At 60.8% G+C, this 21,664-nt stretch overlaps 1 protein-coding gene and 1 long non-coding RNA gene across 2 annotated transcripts; both read right to left on the reverse strand.

The window, feature by feature from the left end:
- Nucleotides 1-5,669: 5,669 nt before the first annotated feature.
- Nucleotides 5,670-6,971, reverse strand: LOC138061167 (uncharacterized). The gene is made up of 3 exons (XR_011134804.1): nucleotides 6,885-6,971; nucleotides 6,279-6,416; nucleotides 5,670-5,773 (listed from the first exon to the last, which is right to left on the reverse strand). It is a non-coding gene; the product is annotated as an uncharacterized lncRNA (long non-coding RNA).
- Nucleotides 6,972-14,924: 7,953 nt separating this feature from the next.
- On the reverse strand, nucleotides 14,925-20,151 carry LOC104147410 (olfactory receptor 14J1). The gene is made up of 2 exons (XM_068909682.1): nucleotides 19,246-20,151; nucleotides 14,925-14,942 (listed from the first exon to the last, which is right to left on the reverse strand). The coding sequence occupies exons 1-2, from the start codon at nucleotides 20,149-20,151 to the stop codon at nucleotides 14,925-14,927; spliced, it is 924 nt and encodes a 307-aa protein (XP_068765783.1).
- Between the last annotated feature and the right edge of the window lie 1,513 nt (nucleotides 20,152-21,664).

Raw genomic sequence — 21,664 nt, forward strand, 5'->3', positions numbered from 1 at the left:
TCCATCTTTTCCCCCCGCCCCCACCTGGACGCCTGGGTCCCCTATGGATCCCCCTGACCCGGACGCCTGGGTCCCCTGTGGGTCCTGCCCAGATGCCTGGGTCCCCCATGTATTCCCCCCACCCCGCCCCGGACGCCTGGGTCCCTCCGATGCCTGGGTCCCTCATCCATGGCAGCAGATGGGGAGGTGGCACCAGGACGCCTGCGTCCCCCCTGGACACCTGGGTCCTTCGTACATGAGGCGGGGAGCACCTGGACACCCGGGTCCTCTATACGGGGTGGGGGAGGGGAGCTGGTCTAGGGGGCAGCCAGACGCCTGGGTCCCTCAGATGCCTCTGGTCCCCAGACTTCTGGGTCCCCTATGGATTCTCCCCCTCACTCCAGATGCCTGGGCCCCCCTATTGACCTCCCCCAACGTAGGAGGGACCCAGGCATCCGGGCACCTTCCCCCAACAAACCCCCTCCCATTGTGCACAGGGGGGCCCAGGCGTCCGGGGGACCCAATTCTCACAGAATCACAGAATCACAGAATCGTTTAGGTTGGAAGGGACCTCTGGAGATCATCTAGTCCAACCTCCCTGCTCAAGCAGGGTCCTCTAGAGCAGATTGCCCAGGATCACATCCAGACGGCTTTTGAATATCTCCAGCGAAGGAGACTCCACCACCTCTCTGGGCAACCTGATCCAATGCTCTGTCACCCTCACAGTCAAGAAGTTTTTTCTCAGGTTCAGATGGAACTTCCTGTGGTTCAGTTTCTGCCCATTGCCTCTTGTCCTGTTGCTGGGCACCATGGAGAAGAGACTGGCCTCATCCTCTTGACACTCCCCCTTCAGATACTTGTACACGTTGATGAGATCCCCTCTCAATCTTCTCTTCTCCAGGCTGAACAGGCCCAGCTCTTGCAGTCTTTCTTCCTAGGAGAGGTGCTCCAGCCCTCTAATCATCTTGGTAGCCCTCTGCTGGACTCTCTCCAGGAGTGCCATGTCTCTCTTGCACTGGGGAGCCCAGAACTGGACACAGTACTCCAGGTGAGGCCTCCCCAGGGCTGAGGAGAGGGGCAGGATCACCTCCCTCCACCTGCTGGCAACACTCTGCCTAATGCACCCCAGGAGACCATTGGACTTCTTGGCCACAAGGGCACACTGCTGGCTCATGTTTAACTTGTTGTCCACCAGCACTCCCAGGTCCTTCTCTGCAGAGCTCCTTTCCAGCAGGTCAACCCCCAGCCTGTACTGGTGCATGGGATTATTCCTGCCTAGGTGCAGGACCTTGCACTTGCCCCTGTTGAACTTCATGAGGTTCCTCTCTGCCCACCTCTCCAGCCTGTCCAGGTCCCTCTGAAGGGCAGCACAGTCTTCTGGTGTGTTAGCCTCTCCCCCCAGTTTAGTATCATCAGCAAACTTGCTGAGGGTGCACTCTGTCCCTTCCTCCAGGTCACTGATGAATACATTGAACAAGACTGGACCCAGGACTGACCCCTGGGGGACACCACTAGCTACAGGCCTCCAACTAGACTCTGCTCCACTGACCACAACCCTCGGAGCTCGGCCATCCAGCCAGTTCTCAATCCACCTCACCGTCCACTCATCTAGCCCACACTTCCTGAGCTTACCTAGGAGGCTGTGATGGGAGACAGTGTCCAAAGCCTTGCTGAAGTCCAGGCAGACAACATCCACTGCTCTGCCCTCATCTCCCCAGCCAGTCATCCCCTCCGAGAAGGCCATCAGATTGGTCCAGCATGATTTCCCTTTGGTGAATCCATGCTGACTACTCCTGATGACCTTGTCCTCCACATGCTTAGTGATGACCTCCAGGAGGAGCTGTTCCATCACCTTTCCAGGGATGGAGGTGATTCTCGGAGGGGCCCAGGTGTCCAGGCATGCCCCATCCCATGTAGGAGGGACCCAGGCGGCCGGGAGACCTTGGGGTCAATTTTGGGACAGATGCCTGGGTCCCCCGGATGCCTGGGCCCCCTGTAGACAGCGTGGGGAGAGTTGGCCACATGGGGGCGCCTGGACACCGGGGCCCCCTGTGCTTGGGGCCAGAGGAGACACAGGCATGTGGGTCAGGGGCTCCTTAGGGGACCCAGGCATCCGGGAAGCCCCATTTTGGAGCTGAGAGAGTCTGATGGTGGTTGGCTACGGTCCCATCTGGGGTGCCAAAGTGCTCTGGAAACACTTCAGCCCTAGGTTTCCGAGGAGCAGAACCTCACGCACATCTAGCAGCAACACTAATTAATTATTTAAATGATGGTGCAGCATAGTAACTGCTGGAGCTGGGTGCCTCCAGGGAGGGACCTTGAACAAAGGAATTCTGGCCTAATTAGACCCTTTACAGTTTTATTTCCCACCTGCCAGGGAAGGTCTCCCCCAATCTTCTTTACTGAGTCTTCTTTACTCTCCTTCTGGTTGGTCTTGGCCTTCAGCCCACACTGGTTGCCATGTCCTTGTTTCCCACAGTCCCTTATCTCCTCCGAGGTCAACCCCAACCCACGTGCATCCCATCTTGTCCCCTGCAGTCTACTTTTTAGCCCCATGAGCGAGCTGTGTATCTTTATTAGCTGCTTTTAATGGGTTTGGCCGTTACATGCTCAGCAATGATTCTGGAGTTCATGGACGGTTCGGCCTTGAGGCCTGCATGCGCAGGGTAGGCAGTGGCGATAGAAACAGAGCTGCATGTCATACCCCAGCTCTGCCCTTCCACCTGAGATGCAAGCCCTGAAGACAGCAGGGGCCTGCTCTTGCCCTGGGGTGACTGGAGAGGGCAGGGGAGGCCAAAGCTTTTCTCCCCCTTTCCCTTGGCTATTGTGGGCCAGCAGAGCAGTTGACGCTTTGCAGCAAAACCAAAGTGTGTCGGGCCGCTCTACGCTGGCCTGGCATATTGGAACGAGTGGACACCCCGTCCCCCCCAGGACAAGCCAGATTCATGCAGGCAGCAAGTTTTGCCCCTTGCCTTTGGCTCCCTAAAAAAAGAACACTCACTCCGGCTGAGGAAACGGGGCTGTATCTTTGCGGGAAGCCCAACAAAGCCATGAAGCGGTAGCACAACAGGGGCTGTGCTTGAGGAGTCGAGCTGTCCTGGGGCTGCGGGAGATGCCAGCAATGAGCCAGACCTTCCAGCACACTTGCGTGTGTGCGTGGTGTGCAGCACCATGGCATTGGCACAGCTGCGTCAGCTCTGCTCAAACAGAGTCACGTCCTGGCGGGAGGGTGCCACCTCGCCCATGCTCTCGGGAGCCAGGGACACAGTGCTCCGAGGTGGAATCTTGATGTTCTCCTTGGCACCCTCAGGTTCATGATGGTCTGTGACACCAGGCAACGGACTAAAGGTTCTGCATCATTTTCCAGGGGCTGGAGGGCTGCGAGAGAAAGGCACCGAGCTGAGAACAGACTCCCACCTTTGCAGAGATCCCAGGAATCCCCCCCCAGGCAGGGCCAGCCCCACTCAGCTCTTCCCATGCGGAGGAGGCAGCAGGTAGGACAAATGGATCAGCTGGCACTTGCAGGTCGGCCAAGCCCCAGATGCGCCCCAAATACCCCCTGCTCTCCCCCACATAGGGACACAGAGCCTTCCTCACCTGGGGCAGGCCAGTGAACTGCAGCTCACTTCCCAGCCTCCTCCCTCCTCCCTGCCAGGGCTGCCTGACACAGCGCTGCTCTCACTCACCAGTGCACAGCTCCTGCACCTTCTCCTTCCTCCGCTTCTTCACTTGCTGCCCGATGAGCCCTAGGCAAACACCTCCGCTCACCCCTCATACTCCCCAGCAAGCCCCCAGCAGCACAGCTCCCATCTGGCCTTGCCAGCTTGGCCACGCAGCCTGCTCCCCTTGGGCAAGGCTGGCCCCAGCCCCGTCCCCACGGTGCAGGACCCAGGGACGGTGGGAGGGACTGAAGACCCTCCTGTGTGCCCGTCTGGGTGGGCAGGCATGGCCCTGGGCTTGTGGCTCACCAATGAACCTCACAGCTGCCTCCCGCAAGGATGCGTCCGGGTTCTCCAGGTAAGGCAGGCTCTGGCGCAGGTGTTGCTCCGCTCTGCTCCTGTCCCTCAGCAGCTGCAGACAGCACAAGGACAGGGGGTTGGCACCGAGCCTCCCCAGAAGGCCAGGCCTGTCCCTCCTCCCAGCTCCGGCCTCCTCTTCCTTCCTGTCCACGCCTCCCAGCTAGAAGCTGGCTGGTAGCCAGGTTCAGAGGGAGCAGAGGGCAGAGCGGGGCCTGCGGGTGCTGAGATCCCCGCCATGCTTCTGCCAAGGCCCAGCCAGGCCAGGGGCCCCTTCAGCACCCCAGCGGGCACTTAGAGGAGAGGGCTCTGGGCTGCAGCAGTGCGTGAGGGGCACAGCTGTGCACCCTGCCCACTGGCCATGGCGGCAGGCCTCATCCCGCCGCGGCCCCGGGGGCTTTGGCCACGTCCTTACCACGCACTCCCCGATCTTCCATGGCTCCGCTCTTCTGGCCAGCTGCTTGAGCTCCTCCCACTTGAGGAACTGTGCAGCGCTCACCAGGGCTTCCTGAGAGGCCTGCAGAGCAACAGAGACCAGGAGATGCCACCGCAGCCACGGCAGGACACCCTGGGTCCCCCTCGTCTTGGCAAGGCTCCCAGCCTTTCCCAGCCCCAAATGGCACGACGCAGCGTGCCACTAGGTCTGGCCCTCCCTGAAGGCAGAGGCAGCTCTGCCTTGTCCTTCGGCACACAGGAAGCTGCACCTCATGCTGCCATGCGTTCCAAGGCACACTTGGCAGCAGCCCTTGCCTTGCTGCTCACCTCCACCCACGGCATGTCAGCATTGCTTCCCCAAAACACTGCTCCCTACCTGGGCCACTCTCTGCACCTTGTCACTCATGTGGAGGAAGAGCGGCACCAGGCTCCTCTGTGCATGCTGCTTCAGGTTCCGTTTGTTCTTCCCCACCACAATCTCCAGCAGGTCTTTGAAGAGGAGCATGGAGAGCTCTCGCACTCTGCTGTCTTCCTGCAGGCAGGGAGGAGAGGAGGGGAGGCCTCAGCAACGACTCCAGGAACGGGGCCCGACAAGAGCGTTTGCCGTGGCAAGGCCTCGTCCTCTCCGGGCACAACTGTCCCCCAGCCCGGCCAGAGGTCGGAGCTGAGGACAAGCCTCTGCTGAGGCAGCCTGGACAATGAGGGTTGTCGGCAGCAGCACGACAAGCCTCCCTGGGCTCTGTCTCCCTCTCCCTCTGGAGGGAGCTTCTTGGATTTCCCGAGGCCTCCATCAGGGCCCCCGCACACAACAAGAGGACAGAAAGGGACAGCCCCGCGGCACGGCCTCTCCCTCGCTCTCTAGCCTGCTCCTACCTCTCTGCTCATCGCTGCCCCAGGCCACGGCAAGCGCCGCACGCAGTCAAGCACGAGACGCAGCAGCCGAGAGCAGACAGGGGGCTGGTTTGCTCTACTCCCACAGCCCTGGACACCAAGGCCAGCACAGGGCATGGGCTGAGAACCACAGGGCAAAAGGTTTCCTGACATACAGCAGGGCCTGTGCGGGGACGTGCCAACAGGCACGTATGCAGAGGGGCACACAGCACCCAGACCACGCATACGGACCCCCGGACACACCAGCAGAGCCCCGGCTCTCCCATCAGCCTTACGTCATCAAAGCGAGGCAGAAGCTTCTCGGCCAGCTGCAGAACAATCGGGTTGGAGCCCTTCTGTTCCAGGTAGCTGAGGATGTTTCTCAGCAGCATCAGGCTTCCCACACGCACTTCCCTGCAAGCATCCTGCAGCCACTCCATGCTGTCTGGGAGCAGGCTCTGCATTCTCCTTTTCTGTGGGAAACACACAACTTTCTTTGTGGGAAGCAAGGCCAGACCCCCCCCCGCCCCCCGCCCGCCCAAAAGTGCTCTGCCTGCTCTTTTCCCATCAGGGCTCAGTGGCCAGGGCCAGGGCTCTGCACACACGCAGGCCTTGGGCACAGAGGCTGCAGTGCAGGGCACAGATCTCCAAGGGGGCCCTCAGCATGCACTGGCCTCTGTAGGGAGCAAAGCTGCTGCCTCAAGGCCCAGGAGCAGCTGGCTGCCTTAGCCCGGCCCTGTGCTCCAGCTCATTGTCCCTCTCCCAGATCTTCCCGCTGGGCACTGGTGCCTTTCTCCTTGTGCAGCACGGCCAAGGGCCTGGCATGACACTCGGGGCAGATGAATGGGGCAGCGGAGACTTGGGAGCAGCTACCACACCTCCGGATTGCCAGCCAAGTCCAAGCCACTCTCTGACCCAGTGTCTCCTGTCAAGCCCCAGGCTGCCAGCATGGCTTCACCCGCCTGCCCCCCTCCTCACCATCTTGGGTCTATTCAACAGGGCCACGAGGCCTCTGAACGCCAGTCTGCGCATCTCCAGGCTCTCACTCTGCGCATAACCCTGGACGAGTGGCAGGACCTCCTCATCCATGTCGGCAAGCTCAGGGCATTCCAGCAGCTGAAATGGACACAGCACTGAAAGACTGGCACAGCCGGCAGCACTGCCCGCAGCGTGCAGCTCTCCATCCCACCCACCATCCAGGGCAAGGGCACCAGGCCCTCACAAAGCTCAGCCCAAACACAGCAGGCATTGTGCAGACACCCCTGGGCCCTGCTCACAGCCCCGCGCCTCACGGCACACTGCACACACTGCTCGCCTCCTCCTCCCGTCCCCTGAACCCTCCGCAGCCTCTTGTTCTCATCCCTTGGAGGAGCAATTGAACACAGACAGCTGCCACAAAGCAGGCACGAAATACAAGTGCTTACGAGTGGTCGCCCAGCAGAAACGAGCCAAGGCCGGGGCTACTACCAGGAGCGTATGCATTGCCCCAGCTCCATTCACCAGCATCACCCCACACGCATGTGCACAAGCGAGCACAGCATTTAGAGGCCCCTCCAGAGAGGCACTGCTTGCCATGAGGCCCACCTCGACAAAGAAAGCCATGACGGGCAGCTGATGAAACTGGTCCTCCCTCCTCAGCAGCCTTGCCAGCTGGCGGAAGATCCAGCGACGCAGGTGACTGGCAGCCCCCCTCATTGCTCTGTCAGAGGCAAGAAGGCAGTGTTGGGCCTCAGCCGAGCAGGCAAACCTCCTCTGGCATCGCTCTGCTTGGCACGCAGCTCCTGCAGCCAGCGGCATTTGCTCATGGAGCACTGCTCTTGCCCTACCACACCTTGCCATTAGAAAGTCAGCGTCAGGCATCATTACGTTCCTCTTGGTGGGAGACCGGAGAAACAGCCTTCCTGCCCAGGCGGCATGGCCTGCCCACACATCCCCTCTCCTGCCCGCTTTGGATTCCTGTGCCCCTGGGCCCTCCCCAGGTTCTCCTGCGCACGACCCTCTCCCACAGCTCCTAACACCACCTGCTCCCCCAGCAGCTCTCCAAGCTGGGCAGCATGGCAGCTCCCAGGGCCCTTCTGCTGGGCGAGCCCTTGCCACAAGGGCTGAGGCTGCAGCCTCTTTCTTGGAGAAGTGGCGTTCCCCCTCCCCCACCAAGAAGCACATGGGGAGGCACACCCCACAGCCAGGGAAGAGGTGCTGGGCCAGAGCAGGCCGGAAAGGGCTCTACCTGGCCAGCACCACCACTCCCTTCTGCGAGGTGTCCGCATGCAGAAATAGGTCCCAGCCGCCCTTCCTCTCAACAGTCACGGCTACGGTCTCATAGTGGGCGCAGCGCAGCAGACTTTTCATGGCCTGCACGGCGCACCTGCATGCAGAGCAAAGCCCAGGTCACACTGGCAGCCCGGCCCTGCCTCCAGGTGCAGTGCAGAGACAGGGCGAGCGGGATCGAGCACCTGACGTGGCTGGTGGGACGGGACTCATCCCGTTGGCATTCCCTCAAGAAGATATTTGCTTCCTGGTGGCTGAACTCTGCTGTGAAGACCATCTGCAAGAGCAGCGCCAGGAAGAGCTGGGGGAAAAACGCCTTCACCGCCTCTGGGCAGACGGGCTCCCGGATGATCTCACACAGTGCCCTCGTTGCCTGCAGAAAACACCCAGTCACACCTCTCACTCCCGAGCAGTCCCCGGCATGCTTCCACAGCCCTCCAGGTGGGAGGCTCGAGCACAGCCTTGGAGCATGGGAAGTGCAGCTGGAGGCCTCAGCCTGGCTGCCTGACCAGGGCCAGCGCCCGCAGGCTCTTGGGCCTCAGCTCCTGGTTGTACACAGTGAGCCTTCCTGCCTCAGCATGACCATCACCTCGGCAGGCTTCGTGTAGCGTGCACGCTCGGCCAGGCTCCCTGTCCCAGGCCGTGCTGCCTGCCCAGGTTTTGCAGGAGCCCTACTCCTGCCCCTCACCTTGCCCCCAACCCGACCCTGGCTTTCCAGCCTGCTGAGCGAGGTCGGCGGATGCAGGGACAGCGTCGGATGGAGATTTCCTGGGCATGGCCAGCCTGGCTGTTGGTGTGCAGAGAGGCCAGGCAGCACTTGGCAGCCCTGTGCGCTGGCACAGTCGGAGGCCTGGCGCTGGCCATGTTGTAGCCATGGGCCCAGGAGAGGTCCCTGCTTGGGGGCACACGGGCAGCGGAGAGGGGGAGGGGGCCCAGGGAGGCAGGCACCAGCCTGGGGGCACGGGAGGCCTCGTCCCCTAACTCACGGCCAGCGGAAGGATGCAGTTGTTGTCCCTGTCGGAGCTGGACTGCTTGCGCAGTGGCCGCTCCTCCAGCAAGCTCAGCAGCTCCCGCAGCATGTCCGGCGCAAGCATCGGCTTATCCATCAGCACCTTCCACATGCTCACGGCAGTGCTGCAGGCCCAGAGCGCCTTGTCAGTGGCACTTCCTTGGCCGCAGCACCGTAGCCTGGGCCAGCCCTGGAGGTCCCCAGCTGTGTGCCAGCCCTGCCCCTGCCCACCCCCTCCTCCCTGGCAGCCCCAAGAGGGTCCTGCCCAGGCAGGCAGCACATGACCAAGCTGAAGCCCCTTGCGCGGCAGGGAGCGTGCAGAGCCGCTGCGCTCTGCGGCTCAAGGCAGGGACACTTGCTCAGCTCTGGCTCCTCAAGGCCTGCTTGAGGCACCAGGGCTGGGAAACGGTGGGCGAGACACAGGGCCCTGCCCCTCAGCCGTGTGCTGGCCATCTGCTTGCCTCTGGCCCTCTTTGGGCCCTTCTCCCCATGGCCAAGGAGCCACTGGAGCCCGTCCAGGCTGACGGGCCCCATACCTGTTGCACAGTGGCGAGCAGTACAGCAGGCTCACGGTCACCTCGCTGGGCTCCAAGCAGGCCAGCTGGCAAAGGGTCTTGTTTAGGGTGACCCGGGCCGACAGCTCCCTCACATACTTGACGTTCCTGTAGAGGCACCTTATGATGCGTGGCACCTGGAAGACACAAGGCGGACGGTGAGGCTGCTCCCAGAGAGCAGCCAATACCCCAGCTCCCACTCACTTCTCCTTCCCTCTCCACCACTCCCACCGCTCCTTGCTGCCTTCCAAGGGGCTCCGCTGCCCACGAACACTGGCTCTCGGCGGGGAAACAGCGCCCCAGAGGGTCGAGCCCCACGCACGCCAGCCCCAGGCTCCTTACATCTTCCAGCACAGAGAAAGCGTCCAGCAGGAACATGGTCAGCATGTGGGAAGCCACCTCCGTATTGTAGGTGCTGCAGTTCCTCATGCCCTCGATGGCTGTGACAATGACGTCTGTCCTTTCGGAAGGCTGCAGGTTTTTCACAAACAGCTGGGGCAGAAAGGACCCAGGAGAGAAGAAATGTCACGCTGCGGGCCGCACTACTGCTGCTTAGCTAAGCAGTGGATGTGGCTCTGGAGAGAGGTGCGGGGCAGTGCTGGCACCGTGGCCCAGGAGAGCCAGGAGCACGCGCTGTGCTGGGTAGCAGCAGCATGGGGCATGTGGCCAGAGGGCCACCAGGGCAAGGCAGGATGCTCGGGAGCAGGCTCACAGTGCACTGGCTCTGCAGGCAACCCTAGCTTGCCGGTGGCCAGCAGGCTGCAGCTGCTGCTGGGACTCTTGGAGCCAAGCCTCTGGCTAGTCCCCCCGCTCAGGGACAGCGGGAGACACAGCAGTGAGAGCAGGGCTGCTACCAGGCAGCAACCAGTACTCTAGGTGCCACTCAGAGCTGCTTCCTTCTCCACCACCACCTCTGCATCAACCCCAAGGCCCCCTCAGCCCCACTCGTTAGGCATCCCTTTGCTCATCCACGTCTCCTCAGGACCCCATGGCCAACAGTCCCAGCAAGGGAAGTGCTCCTCACCCTCATGATCACGCTCATGTTGCTCGTCCACGAAAGGCAGAGCTCATTGTCGGCTTCCCTCTCCTTCTGGGGCTCCACATACTCTGGATCATCCTGCAGCATCGCCCGGCCTGAACAGCAGCAGAAAGACACAGCGGTCAGCAGGAGTCATGCAGAGCTGCAGCTGGCAGACTCATGGCGTCAGAGAGAAACCAGCCTGGCAGAGACAAAGGGCATGCCAGGAATGGATGGGGAGCAGGATTCCCAGGGAGGGTCGGGGCCTATTCCAGGGCAGAGAAGGGCAACTGCTTCAAAGGGTACCAAAAGCCTCACGGGCTTTCCGGTGCGAAGCCCGACACAAGCCGTAGCCTCTGAGCAGGGGCTGCTGAGCGTTTTCCAGGCCAGTGGTATCCAGGACAGGTACTAACAGCCCGCTCCCCTGCTCCTACATCAGCTGCGCCTCCTGCTCCTTTGCCTCACTGAGCAGAGGGGCCGAGGCAGTGCGATGCCTTCCCCGGCCTTGCCAGCGTGGCCGCGTGCAGAAGCACACAGCCCAGCACAGCTTCTCTTACGTTTTCGCTGCACGACGAATCTGAAGAGGCAATGAAGAGCATCCAAGGCCCCACCCTTGGTCTCCGCGTCCTCGTAAGCACAGCAAAGGATGAGACAGCCCACCAGCTGTCCCAGCATCGGCACGGGGATCTTCCCATAGCAGGCAGGGCTCTCATCCACTCCTCCAAAGGGGTGCCACACCTGGGCAAGGCGGGTGGGACAGGTAGAAGGGCTGACGGGAGGCAGTCGCCACCAAAGCCCTGAAGCCAAGACTCTGCCCAGGCATGGATCCCAGCGGAGCCAAAGCTCTCGAGGGCCCTGCAGGCCTTGCCTCCCAAAGCAGCAGCCCAGCAAAGGCAGCACTGCCAGGCTGCGGCTCACATCATGCTCCGCGCGCACTGCTCCCCTGCACAGGGCTGGGGGCACAGCTGGCTCCTGCGACAAAGGGACTGCAGAGAAAAGCCCATGGAGAGAGGGCCAAAGAGCTTTGCTTCAGGGCAGAGCCTTGCTCAGTGCCTTAACCTGTGCCCACGCTTCCCTCCGAGGGACCCCCTGAGCTGCACTGTGCTCTGGGCTGCTGCAAAGGGCCAAAGCGGGGGCTGCACGGTGCTTGGCTCCTTACCTCCAGCGAGGAATAGTTGGCCAGCAACTTGCTCAGCCTCCCAATCCTCCCCACGGCCCTCTCACGCACAGCTGCTCTCTCCGTCTTGGTGAAGGGCAGCAGCATCTGCAAGGAGAAAGGCTACTGCTCTGCCCGGGGAGCTGACGCCCACTCCAGCAGAAGCAGCTCTGCTAAGCGCCTGCCTGCAGTCCTACAGTGCACCAAGGCTTCCTCGGAGCTAGAGCCAAGCCTGGAATGGCCTTCCTGCCCCTACAGGCCCCAGCCTGCAAGGCCCACCTTGCCCTCAGGCAGCCAGCCACACCCAAGCCCCCTCCCAGCCTCTGCTCCTGGCCATGCACATGGCCCCGGGTGCCCTCTTCAGGATGGCAGGCCTTTCAGGCCACACCTTCCCTAGGGGTCTGCAGTGGGCAGCCTGGCCTCCGGCCTCCTGGCATGGCAGAAGAACCAAGCTTCCGGCCTCGGCTCCCCTTGCAGCACGGGCAGCTCCCAGTGGGTCTCTGCCCCATTCCGATCTGGCAAGGAAAGCACAAGGCACGCGGAGGCAGGGGGGCAGCAGCACCAGCTGCCATCAGTGCAGTGCCTAGAGAAGAAGGGTGACGACATTCCTCCCACTGCTTTGGTGCAAGGAGAGCTTTGGGGGCAGAGGTGGCCCAGGAGTGCTCATGGGGGCAAGGTGTTCCCAAGAGCCTGGAGGATGTTTGGGGTGGGAAGGGACTTGGGCTGTAGCCAGGGGGCACTGGGCTCACAGAAGAGCCCAGTGGGGAACCTCCGCTCACCCAAGCGAGAAACGCCCCCTGCCTGCAGCGTGCTGCCTGTACATGGCACTCAGGGGGGGAATGTCCACTCGAGGGTGTCACTTCCCTCTGGGCTGAGGAACAGGCCCAATGCAGCCCACTCTTTGCAAATGCCACACCTGCAAGATCTTCTGCAGCTCCAGGAGGCTGGAAGTGGCCGACTTGAGCACCAGCACCTCCAACATGTTGTCCATGGCATCGAGGGTCTGCAAGGAGGACAGGGGGTTGTGGCATTCCTTCCCCACTGCCTCTGACCCACAGCAGACTCAGTTGAACCCCTGCTGCCCAGCGAGGACACCCGCTGCCCTGCACGGGCCAACGAGAGGCCTCAGGGCAGGAGACCTGCTGTGCACGGACCAGCCCCTGGGCACTGCCCATGGCCCAGCCCACGGGAAGGGCATGAAGGCAGGAGGGTGGGAAAACAAAGCTGAGATCCTGCCCAGCCTTGGAGCTGACAGTCACCTCTCAGCACAGCGGAGCCAGGGGCAAGCCCAGAGGGGCTGGCGGGCTCCCTGTAGCTCACCCAGCACCTACCTTGGAGTAGAGGGACATGTCCACGGTCTCCATGTCTTCTCTTGGAGGAAGCAAGAAGACACTCTTGAAGCAGGCATGGAGAAGGCTGCTCTTTTTGCCCTCCAGAACCGGCTCCACTGCACTGCAAAGAGAGAGCGAGAGAGAGAGAGAGATGCCTGTTGGACACTGGTGCTGGGAGCAGTGCCTGGATGCCCTGGGGAGGTGGCTGTGGGCCGCTGGGGCAGGAGTCCCCCGGCTGCTGCAGAGAGCACGTGAGGGAGCCCTGCAGGGAGGCACCTCCTCCCTCCATGAACTGGCCCAGGGCCAGAGGAGAGCCCAGGCAGCTAGGCCTCCCCCCTTCTCTACCACCTGCCTCCCCTTCTGCACTACAAGCCAAGGGGCCCTGGGGAGCTGCAGCAGGCAACCCTCTGCCCTCCCATCTGCCCTGCTGACAAGCCTGGGCCAGGGGAGAGCAGAAGCGCAGCAGACAGCACCGCCAGCCTCCTCCCACCATGGTGCACACCTCCCAGCCAGGGACGGTGCCATCAGGCACATGCTGTGCACAGGTCCTGGCCAAACCAGGGGCTCTGCTAGCTACCTCATTGCCGTGATAGCAAGCATGGCTTGCTGGCGCACTGCTGTGCCCAGGCACTCCAAGGGCTCCTCTTCCAGCAGCACCTGCACAGCACAACCGGCAGTCAGCGCGGCAACTGCCATCACCCAGCACCAGCAGACCCAGGGCCCAGCTGGCCTTGCCCCTGTCCTCACACCTGCTGCCTCTCCCCTCACCTCGATATGCTCGGCCAGCTCGTGTCGGCAGCAGAACACCTCCAGGCCCCAGGACAAGGTCTTGGCGCTGCTGCCTCCACAGAGGGTGCCGATGGACGCTAGAAACTTCAGCTTCTGCGCCTCTTGCTGACAGACGGGGAAGAGAGACAGAGTGAGCGCGAGAGGAGACAGGAAAGGCCAGCAGGACCAGAGCAGCCAGGGGGCTGCAGTGCTGGGCGGGACCCCGGACGGCAGCAGCTCTGCACAGCCAGCACCTCCCCAGCAGCCTGCCAGCAGACATGGGCGGACCCGCAGGGAGACCCAGGCACAGCCCCCATGGAAACGGCTGCACTTACCTGTTCTCGGCCACCCACAAAGGCCTGGATGAAGTCCAAGGCTTCCTCATCCTCTCTGGACAGCTCGGACCAGCTGCTGATGGAAAACCTTGCACCTGAGAAAGGAAGAGAGCCAGGAGCACTGCAGAGATGGAGGGCAGGCAGCAGAGAGCCGCGCAGTGAGCTCTGCCCGCCGGCCAGCCATGGGCCTGCTCCCGGGCACGCAGTCTCCCCCAGGCTGCTCAAGGCTGCACGGTGCCCAGCACATGGGCTGCCCTGCTGCAGCCAGCCAGCCAGGGCAAACCTCAACTGCACCAGGCTGGGGAACGTGCTGCCAGACGGGCAGCATCCCTCCTCCTGCCACGGAGCTGCCGCTCGCTGCCCGTCCCAGGCAGCAGGAGCTGCGTCCATCTGCGCTCTCCCTCCTGGGCGCATGCTGCGCTGGGGCCAGCTCCCAAGCCCCGAGCGGGCCCTGGCATCCGGGCACCGCTGTGCCACCACCCCGGGCACCCCGACACCACGTGCTGGGGACATGGGAGCCCGGCGCAGAGCAGGGTGCGCTCCCCGGCCCTCACCCCAGCCCGGCCCAGCCCCACGGGGGCTCACTCACCTCTCCGCCACGCCTGGGACTCGAACCCCTCCAAGGGCCTCGAGGCAGAGCTGCTCTCCTCGGCAACCCTGTCCTGCTCCTGGGATGCCCGGCGCGGGCAGCCGTACTCCTGCTCCCAGGCCACCCGTGGGCGGCTGGGGGGTCTCTCCGCCATCCTGCGGCACGGAGCAGAGGCAGGAGGGGGACACTTGTTTAATGCAGAGCTGGGGAGGGTCCCCACGGGGGTGGGGGCAGCGCAGTCAAAGGTCCCCGCGCCCGTCCCGGCCCTGGAGCCAGCTCTCCTGCGCCTCAGCCCCTGCCGCAAGGTCCTGCCCCCGCCACGGCCGAGGGCCCCCGCAGCCCCGTGGCACTGCCGAGCCCGGCCCCGTCGCTCTCACCCGCAGCAGGAGCTGGCAAGGCCTCGGCAAACGCCTCGACTCCGCGGGGCTGCCGGGGCGGCAGGGAAAGACGTGGCTGCGCTCGGGGGCTCCTCCTCGAGCTCCACGCGCTCCTGCCCTCTCCCGTCGCCGTCCGCCCGGACACTGCCCGCACCTGACAGCGCCGCCGGTGTCACAACGGGGGGGGTCACAATGGCCCCGCCGGGGGCGGCTCTGAGGTCACCTCTGCTGCGCGAGCTGCTCCAGCAGCAGCAGCCGGCGCCGCCAGGGGCTCCAGGGCCGCAGCGCGGCCGCCCCGGGCAGGAGGGAGCTGGGGCAGGGCAGGGCGAGGCAGCTCGAGGGGCCGCGCGCGGCTCCGCATGGCCAGCTCCCTCCTCTTTCATCCCCGGCTGCCCACGCCTGGCCGCACTCACCTGCTCACCACTAACCACCAGCACCACCTCAAAACCTGACCCCACCGTACCTCTTGCCCCAATCCCCTCCTCTCATCCCTCACCCCAAACTCTAACCCTCCAGCCACAACCCAGACCTCCAACCCCTTTCCCTAACTCTTGCTCCAGCCCTCACCGGCATCTCCAACCCTCAGCCCTAGACAACAAATGCTAGCCGTCACCCCAGCCCTCACCCCTGCCATAGCCCACTCCCCCACAAAGCTAGCCAACGCTCACAGCAAGCACCAGAAACCCGCAGCACAACCACCAAACCTCGCCCCACGCCTCACCCAACCCCTCACCCCATGCAGCCAGCTCTCGTCCCCAGCCCTGCCCTCAACACCAGCCCCCAAGCACCAACCCCAGGGAGATGCCCGAACCCCCACTGCCAGCCCCAACCCCTTCCCCAGCCGCCCTCCCCCCTCCTTTTTTTGTTTTGAGGAGAAAAGCACTCTTTCTTTTCCAAGCCCTTGAGTTGGTGTTCTTTGACCTTCATACGTGAGTCGATTTCAGCCTAGAAGGCTCTTTTCCCACCGGTAGGTGTTGATGTTGACAGAGGCACCGCTGTGCTTTCTAGCGTGGCATGCTAGCACCTATTCCAAGAAGTGGAACTCTCTCTGCTTATTGCGTTGTGGCCAAGCAATACATCCGCACAATGGAAGAAGGTTGAGGGCAGAAGCCTGGCTGTGACTGACCACAGGTGTTGCCAAGAAAGCTGGATGAATCTCAGCACAAAGGGCACCAAAAAAATACCAACGTATTGCGGTTGATGTTGCATCCTATGCCCCTCCTGTTAATGATCCCTGTCTTGTTATTTGTCATAACCTTGATGTAAATCTGCTGTCTCAGAAACTGGAAAGTACGTATGAATGAAACATTAGGTTAAATCACATGCTCAGCTATTGTAAATTACTGGTTTCCCAACACAGAGTACAAGAACCGAACAATCAACAAAAGGACTTTGAAGAGAGCAATAGACTTGAGCTGTTTCAAACCCACGTATCCCTTCCTGGCGGTTGAGGATGCCCAGCGCTGTGATGGTGAGCATTGTTATAAAGACCAGAAAGAGGAACCGCATTTGCGCTGTGACTCAAACTCATATTACAATTCCTATATTCTGCTAAGTGTAACTAATGTGCATTGTGATTTTGGTGTTTTGCTGCATCACTCTGCTAAATCCAAATCCCATGCAATGTCAAATATTTTCTAATAAATGAATTTGATATTAATCATTATGCCCTCCACGCGTGGACTGTGTAAGAGAATGTGGTCAGAGAGTGTTGAACTCTGACACCCTGGTATTTGTGTAAGCCCTGAGGTCTGTTGGACCTTGGTGGCAGTACTGCTGTGTCTACAGTCACACTCCTGTGAGTACAGGCAGCACCAGGCAATGCGAACCACTGTATCAGAGCTGACCTCCCTACGAGGCCCACTGTAATGAAAGGGGCTCTCCTGAGTGCAATGCCAGGAGGATGGGGATGCCTCTTCCCAAGCTGGTGTCAAGAATTCACTCAATGAGTTGCACCCTAAAAGGGCCTCTTGCTTTTCTGAGGTTCTGCACGGGTTTGCGGGGATGAGCTCAAAGCCTGGTTCAGGAGTGGCCAGCCAGGCCAGCACTCAGCTGAGGAAGGGCTCTGTGGGGAGCAGGGACAAACAGGGCGAGAGCAGAGGTGCATGAGCGTGCAATGGAGGGAACGACAAACTCTCTCCTGTGTGCACGAGGCTGGGGCAGACGTTTCCGTCGTTGGGCCAGGAGGATCTGCCTGAGCAGCGCCGGGGCCAGGACTCTGGTGCTGTCCTGGGCAGGGGCTGGGCTGGGGTTGTGCTGTGAGTGCCCAGGGCTCTGCAGCCCCCTGCAGTGGGCACTGCTGTGGGGCCACCCCAACCTGGGCTGCTCTGCTGGGTGGGCTGAGGAGAGGGCAGGGGAGGTGGGAAGAGCTGGGAAGGGGCCGGGCTGGGCTTGTAAGGGGCCCAGGAGAGGAAAAACGCCAGCAGGCAGCTACCGTGTGTCAATGGGCAATGTGGGAGCAGTGTGCTTGCAGGACAAATGCAGGTCTCCTGGGAAAGGCAGCAGGACCTGGAAGGTGGAGAGGAGACGAGCCCAGGTTGCTCCCTGCATTGCATGGACACACTGGGGAAGCTGCCCCAGGGCCATTGTCCCAGAGCAGCCCCTCACATCACCCTTTTCCAGCACTGGCTGCTCCCAGCAGCTGTGGAGTTGTGTAGGCCAGCTCTGCCCTCCTGCTGGTCACCGTATCCCCGTGCAGAGGAAAAAGCCAGGCTTGCATGACCTGTCTGAGCCAGACCCCAGCAGATCCTGGAGCACGGCTGTGTACTGATCCCGGCATGGGGCATAGCCTGGGCTGGGCAGGAGCTGAGTGCTCAGACCCCCCAGACTCTGCTGGGATACCTGGGGAGTTTGAAGGCCTCAAGCAGAGCTTACCTGGGAAAGCAGCAGTACTGGGAGCAGAGGAGGAGCAGGGAAATTGGGGCGAAGACCCCTGCCCTCAGCTGCACGACTGGGGTACTGGATGGCTGATGCCTCTGTGGCTGGCCAGGCTCCAGGTTCAGGGCAGATGTCAGCTTGAGGCTAGAAGTGCTGGGATTTTCATGGGCTTCCAGTGCATCCACGACTGTGGTGAAGGCCAGTGAGCAGACCCAGGCACATGCAACTGCAAAGGCCAGGGGTGGAGGAGTCCATGTGGGGCTGGTGAAGGACCTCCCTCTCCTCTGCATAGGGAAGAGACCCGGGCAACGCTGGACTCTGCTTTGGTTGGTGGGAAGGGAGCAGAGGTCAGGGTGGAAGAGGCAGATGGAGCCTCTCGGGGTGCGTGAGGGAGTTTTCCAAAGGCCAGGGCTGAGTCAGGCACCTCTGGATCTTCCCCTGATGCTCTCCCAGGGGAACTCGTTCTGCCATGCCCTCAGAGCTCTCGTCCCATGCCAACTGTCTTGGGGCGAAGGCCGAGGAGCTGGAGGTGCCTCCATCCAAGCTGTGCCAGCCCCAGGGAGCTGGCCATGAGCACGGGGCAGGCTGAGCCCCTCCTCGCGGCAGCACGGGGACGGACAAACGGCCTGTGTCTGCCCGGGGGCAGTGCAGGACCTTTTGCAAGGGGAAGGGTGAAGGCAATAGACAGCAGCTTTCCTAGTGGCTCAGGTTCTCTTCCGGGAGGATGGACATTTGTCAGTGGCACTGTCACCTATGAGAAAGCCCTGGGCAGGAATCCCAGAGACCATTCGCCATCTCTGCTGGCACTGGTCATCAAGGAAAGAGCCCTGGATGCAGCCTGTGGTCCCTAACAGATCACACTGGGACTCTGAGCTTGTCCCCCAGAGCCCACAGAGTTCCCAGGCAGAACAGCGGGCCCTTTTGTGCTGCAATCCCTTGGGCATATTTGTGATTCCAGCTTCTGAAGAAAGGCCAGACTTCAGGCACGTCACAGAGGAGATCCCTTTTTATTATAGGAACGTTATTCTGGAGGTTGGCTCTGGCATAAGAGGGCCCATTGCCTGGGCCTGCCTGAACTTACAGCACATATACACGTGGAAAGGCAACCCTACCACTACCAGCTTTTGAGAACTACTCTACTGCCCCTCCGCTTGCTGTTTTGGAGCACTGGAGAGGAAGGGATCAGCCCAAGCTGACAGCTGGCTGCCACCCTGGCGGGAGAGGGATGTGAGAGCACACCCTGACTGTAGCCAGGGGAGCAGAGCTCTCCTAAAGGACATGGAGCCCATGGTGTCCCCTCATCTTTACTCATCTGAGCCTGACTCTGTCCCCTGACCATCCTTGGTGTCAGTGCAGAAGAGTCACTGCAAACGGAAACTCTCGTCATTGCACTGAAGGCATCTGAGGGAGCTTAGGCTAGTGGGCTCTGAGGTTCCCCCCTCTCTGATGATGAAGAGGGAAGCCTGGCTCTCTGGGTCAGATTCAAATGAGAGATTCCTGAGGAGAAGTGGCACGAACCAAACCTTTTCTTCTTTTTGCAAGAATATAACAGAAGAAAATAAAGAAAGAAGTGAACAACACGTAGTCTTCATGTCAGCTACCCTAGGAATGAGGAGTAGGTGCACTGGGATGGTTATTGGTGCTGACATTGGACCCATTGAACCATTTTCCTCAGGGCATCCTTGAGCTCCTTGTTCCTCATGCTGTAGATGAGTGGGTTCAGTGTTGGGGGCACCACCGCATACAGAACGGCCACCATCAGGTCCAGGGATGGGGAGGAGATGGAGGGAGGCTTCAGGTAGGCAAATATGAGAGTGCTAACAAACAGGGAGACCACGGCCAGGTGAGGGAGGCACATGGAGAAGGCTTTGTGCCGGCCCTGCTCGGAGGGCATCCTCTGCACGGCAGTGAAGATCTGCACGTAGGACAGCACAATGAACATGAAACACCCAAAGAATAAAGAAAGACTAACCACAACCACCCCAGTTTCCCTGAGGAAGGAGTGTGAGCAGGAGAGCTTGAAGATCTGGGCGATTTCACAGAAGAACTGCTCCACGACATTGCCTTGGCAGAGTGGTATGGAAAAAGTATTTGCAGTGTGCAGGAGAGCATAGAGAAAGCTGCTGCCCCAGGCAGCTGCTGCCATTTTGACACAAGCTCTGCTGCCCATGACAGTCCCGTAGTGCAGGGGTCTGCAGATGGCAACAAAGCGGTCGTAGGCCATGACAGTGAGGAGAGAATACTCTGCTGACAACAGGAAGAGAAGCAGAAAGACCTGGGCAGCACATCCCGAGTAGGAAATGGCCCTGGTGTCCCAGAGGGAATTGGCCATGGATTTGGGGACAGTGACGGAGATGGAGCCCAGGTCGAGGAGGGCGAGGTTGAGGAGGAAGAAGTACATGGGGGTGTGGAGGCGGTGGTCACAGGCTACGGCTGTGATGATGAGGCCGTTGCCCAGGAGAGCAGCCAGGTAGACGCCCAGGAAGAGCATGAAGTACAAGAGCTGCAGCTCCCGCGTGTCTGTGAACGCCAGGAGGAGGAACTCGTTGAGGGAGCTGCTGTTGCACATTTGATGCCTCTGGGCTGTGGGGACTGTCCAAGGAGGAAAAGACATGGAGAAGTTAGGAAGACTTTTCAAGCAAAAAAAAAAAAAACCCTGAATGTTCCAGTTCTCATACTACCCCCCGTATTGAATTCCCCATATTGCCTCTCTCTTTACTGAGAGGATCCTTGTGCAGCCTCTGCCCATGGGCTGCAGAAGAGTCAGTCCTGTTCTACAGTGGTGGGAAGGAGGGAGTGGGGTTGACTAGCTCTGACATACAGAATTTCTGTTGGGTGAAATCCACTGCTCATGCGGAAGGGCTTTCCAGCATCTTCACCACCCGCTCTAAAGAATGAGGTTTGAGGAACAGAGTGGTGGGGATTTTTTAATAGTGTGTATTTTCTTTAAGATGTCCTTGCTACCCCTGGGGAGTGTTCCTCAAAGGTCAAACTCCTCAGCATTTCTAGTGTGAGCCCGGAGAGGAAAGGATTCACTGTCACCTGGGGCAGAGTGAGGACAGCTAGTCTGTCTATTAGCCTTGGTCCCAGGTCTCCTGTGCTTGCACCGCTTTGAGCTGGAGGATGATCACACTCATCTGTTGCCCTAAAAAGAAACCAAGCACTGCTGAGAGGAGTCCAGCTTCAAAGGGCAGATCTCCAACCTTCTCTCCCTTCCTCAGGGCACCAGAGCAAGGTCTCCACACTCCCCTTCTAGCCAGGGACACACAGGGCTCTCTTCAGCTGCCCGTATACAGCCTCCCACCACCGTTTCCATAGTCTTAGCATCTCCTCACCTTCTTCACGGGTCTCCCAGGTATCACAGAGATGCTATGAGACAGTGGTGCCTTTCTGGAGGGCAGCCCAAAGCCTGGCAAGACACCGCAGGGCTGAAGACTCCTTAAGGGAGAGTCTGCTCATTTCCCAACCCCACGGACAGCATTTCCTGCAGTCCCACAGGTCAGAAAGGGGCTGGGGCAACCTTACTCCCACGCAGACCCCTCTGTTGCACAACTCGCAGGGCAAATGTCTGAACTGCTGCTAACCCCCCCCCCCCCCAACCCCAGACAGCCCAAAAGCAAGAGCAGGAGCAGCGTGGGCAGGAGGTGAAACATGGAGCAACTGCTGCCAAGGGAGGCAAGGAGAGGACAGACGGGCACTTGGGAAAGCCTTCACCGTACCCAGCTTTGCATGCTGCCTCGCAGATAGTGACATCGCTCTCAGCCCCTTTGTCGGGAAGCATGAGAAGGGCCCATGGTAGGGGAGATGTCCCTCTCTGTCTGGTTGCAGAGGAAGCGGCTCATGCTCTGGACTCCGTGGCTGTCAGGGCAGAGGCTCTGCTGGCGGGGAAAGGAGACACAGGGGGCTTGCTCAGAGGAAAGTGTCTGCATCCGAGGGACTGATCACGACTTGCCCAAATCCATCCTCCCATGACAATTCTGTTAGCAGTTGCCTCTCGTTCCCTGCCCATCTCGGCTGCCTGGAGCTGTCCCTGCAGGCAGCTGTTTCTCTGTCCCAATGTCTTTCCCTGGTCACTGCTCCCA

Source organism: Struthio camelus, chromosome 16 (genome assembly GCF_040807025.1).
Source record: "Struthio camelus isolate bStrCam1 chromosome 16, bStrCam1.hap1, whole genome shotgun sequence".
Lineage (NCBI taxonomy): Eukaryota > Metazoa > Chordata > Aves > Struthioniformes > Struthionidae > Struthio > Struthio camelus.

What these genes read in the sequence shown, in the direction of transcription:
- LOC104147410 (XM_068909682.1), bottom strand. Translation starts at nt 20,151, where the DNA reads ATGTGCAACAGCAGCTCCCTCAACGAGTTCCTCCTCCTGGCGTTCACA.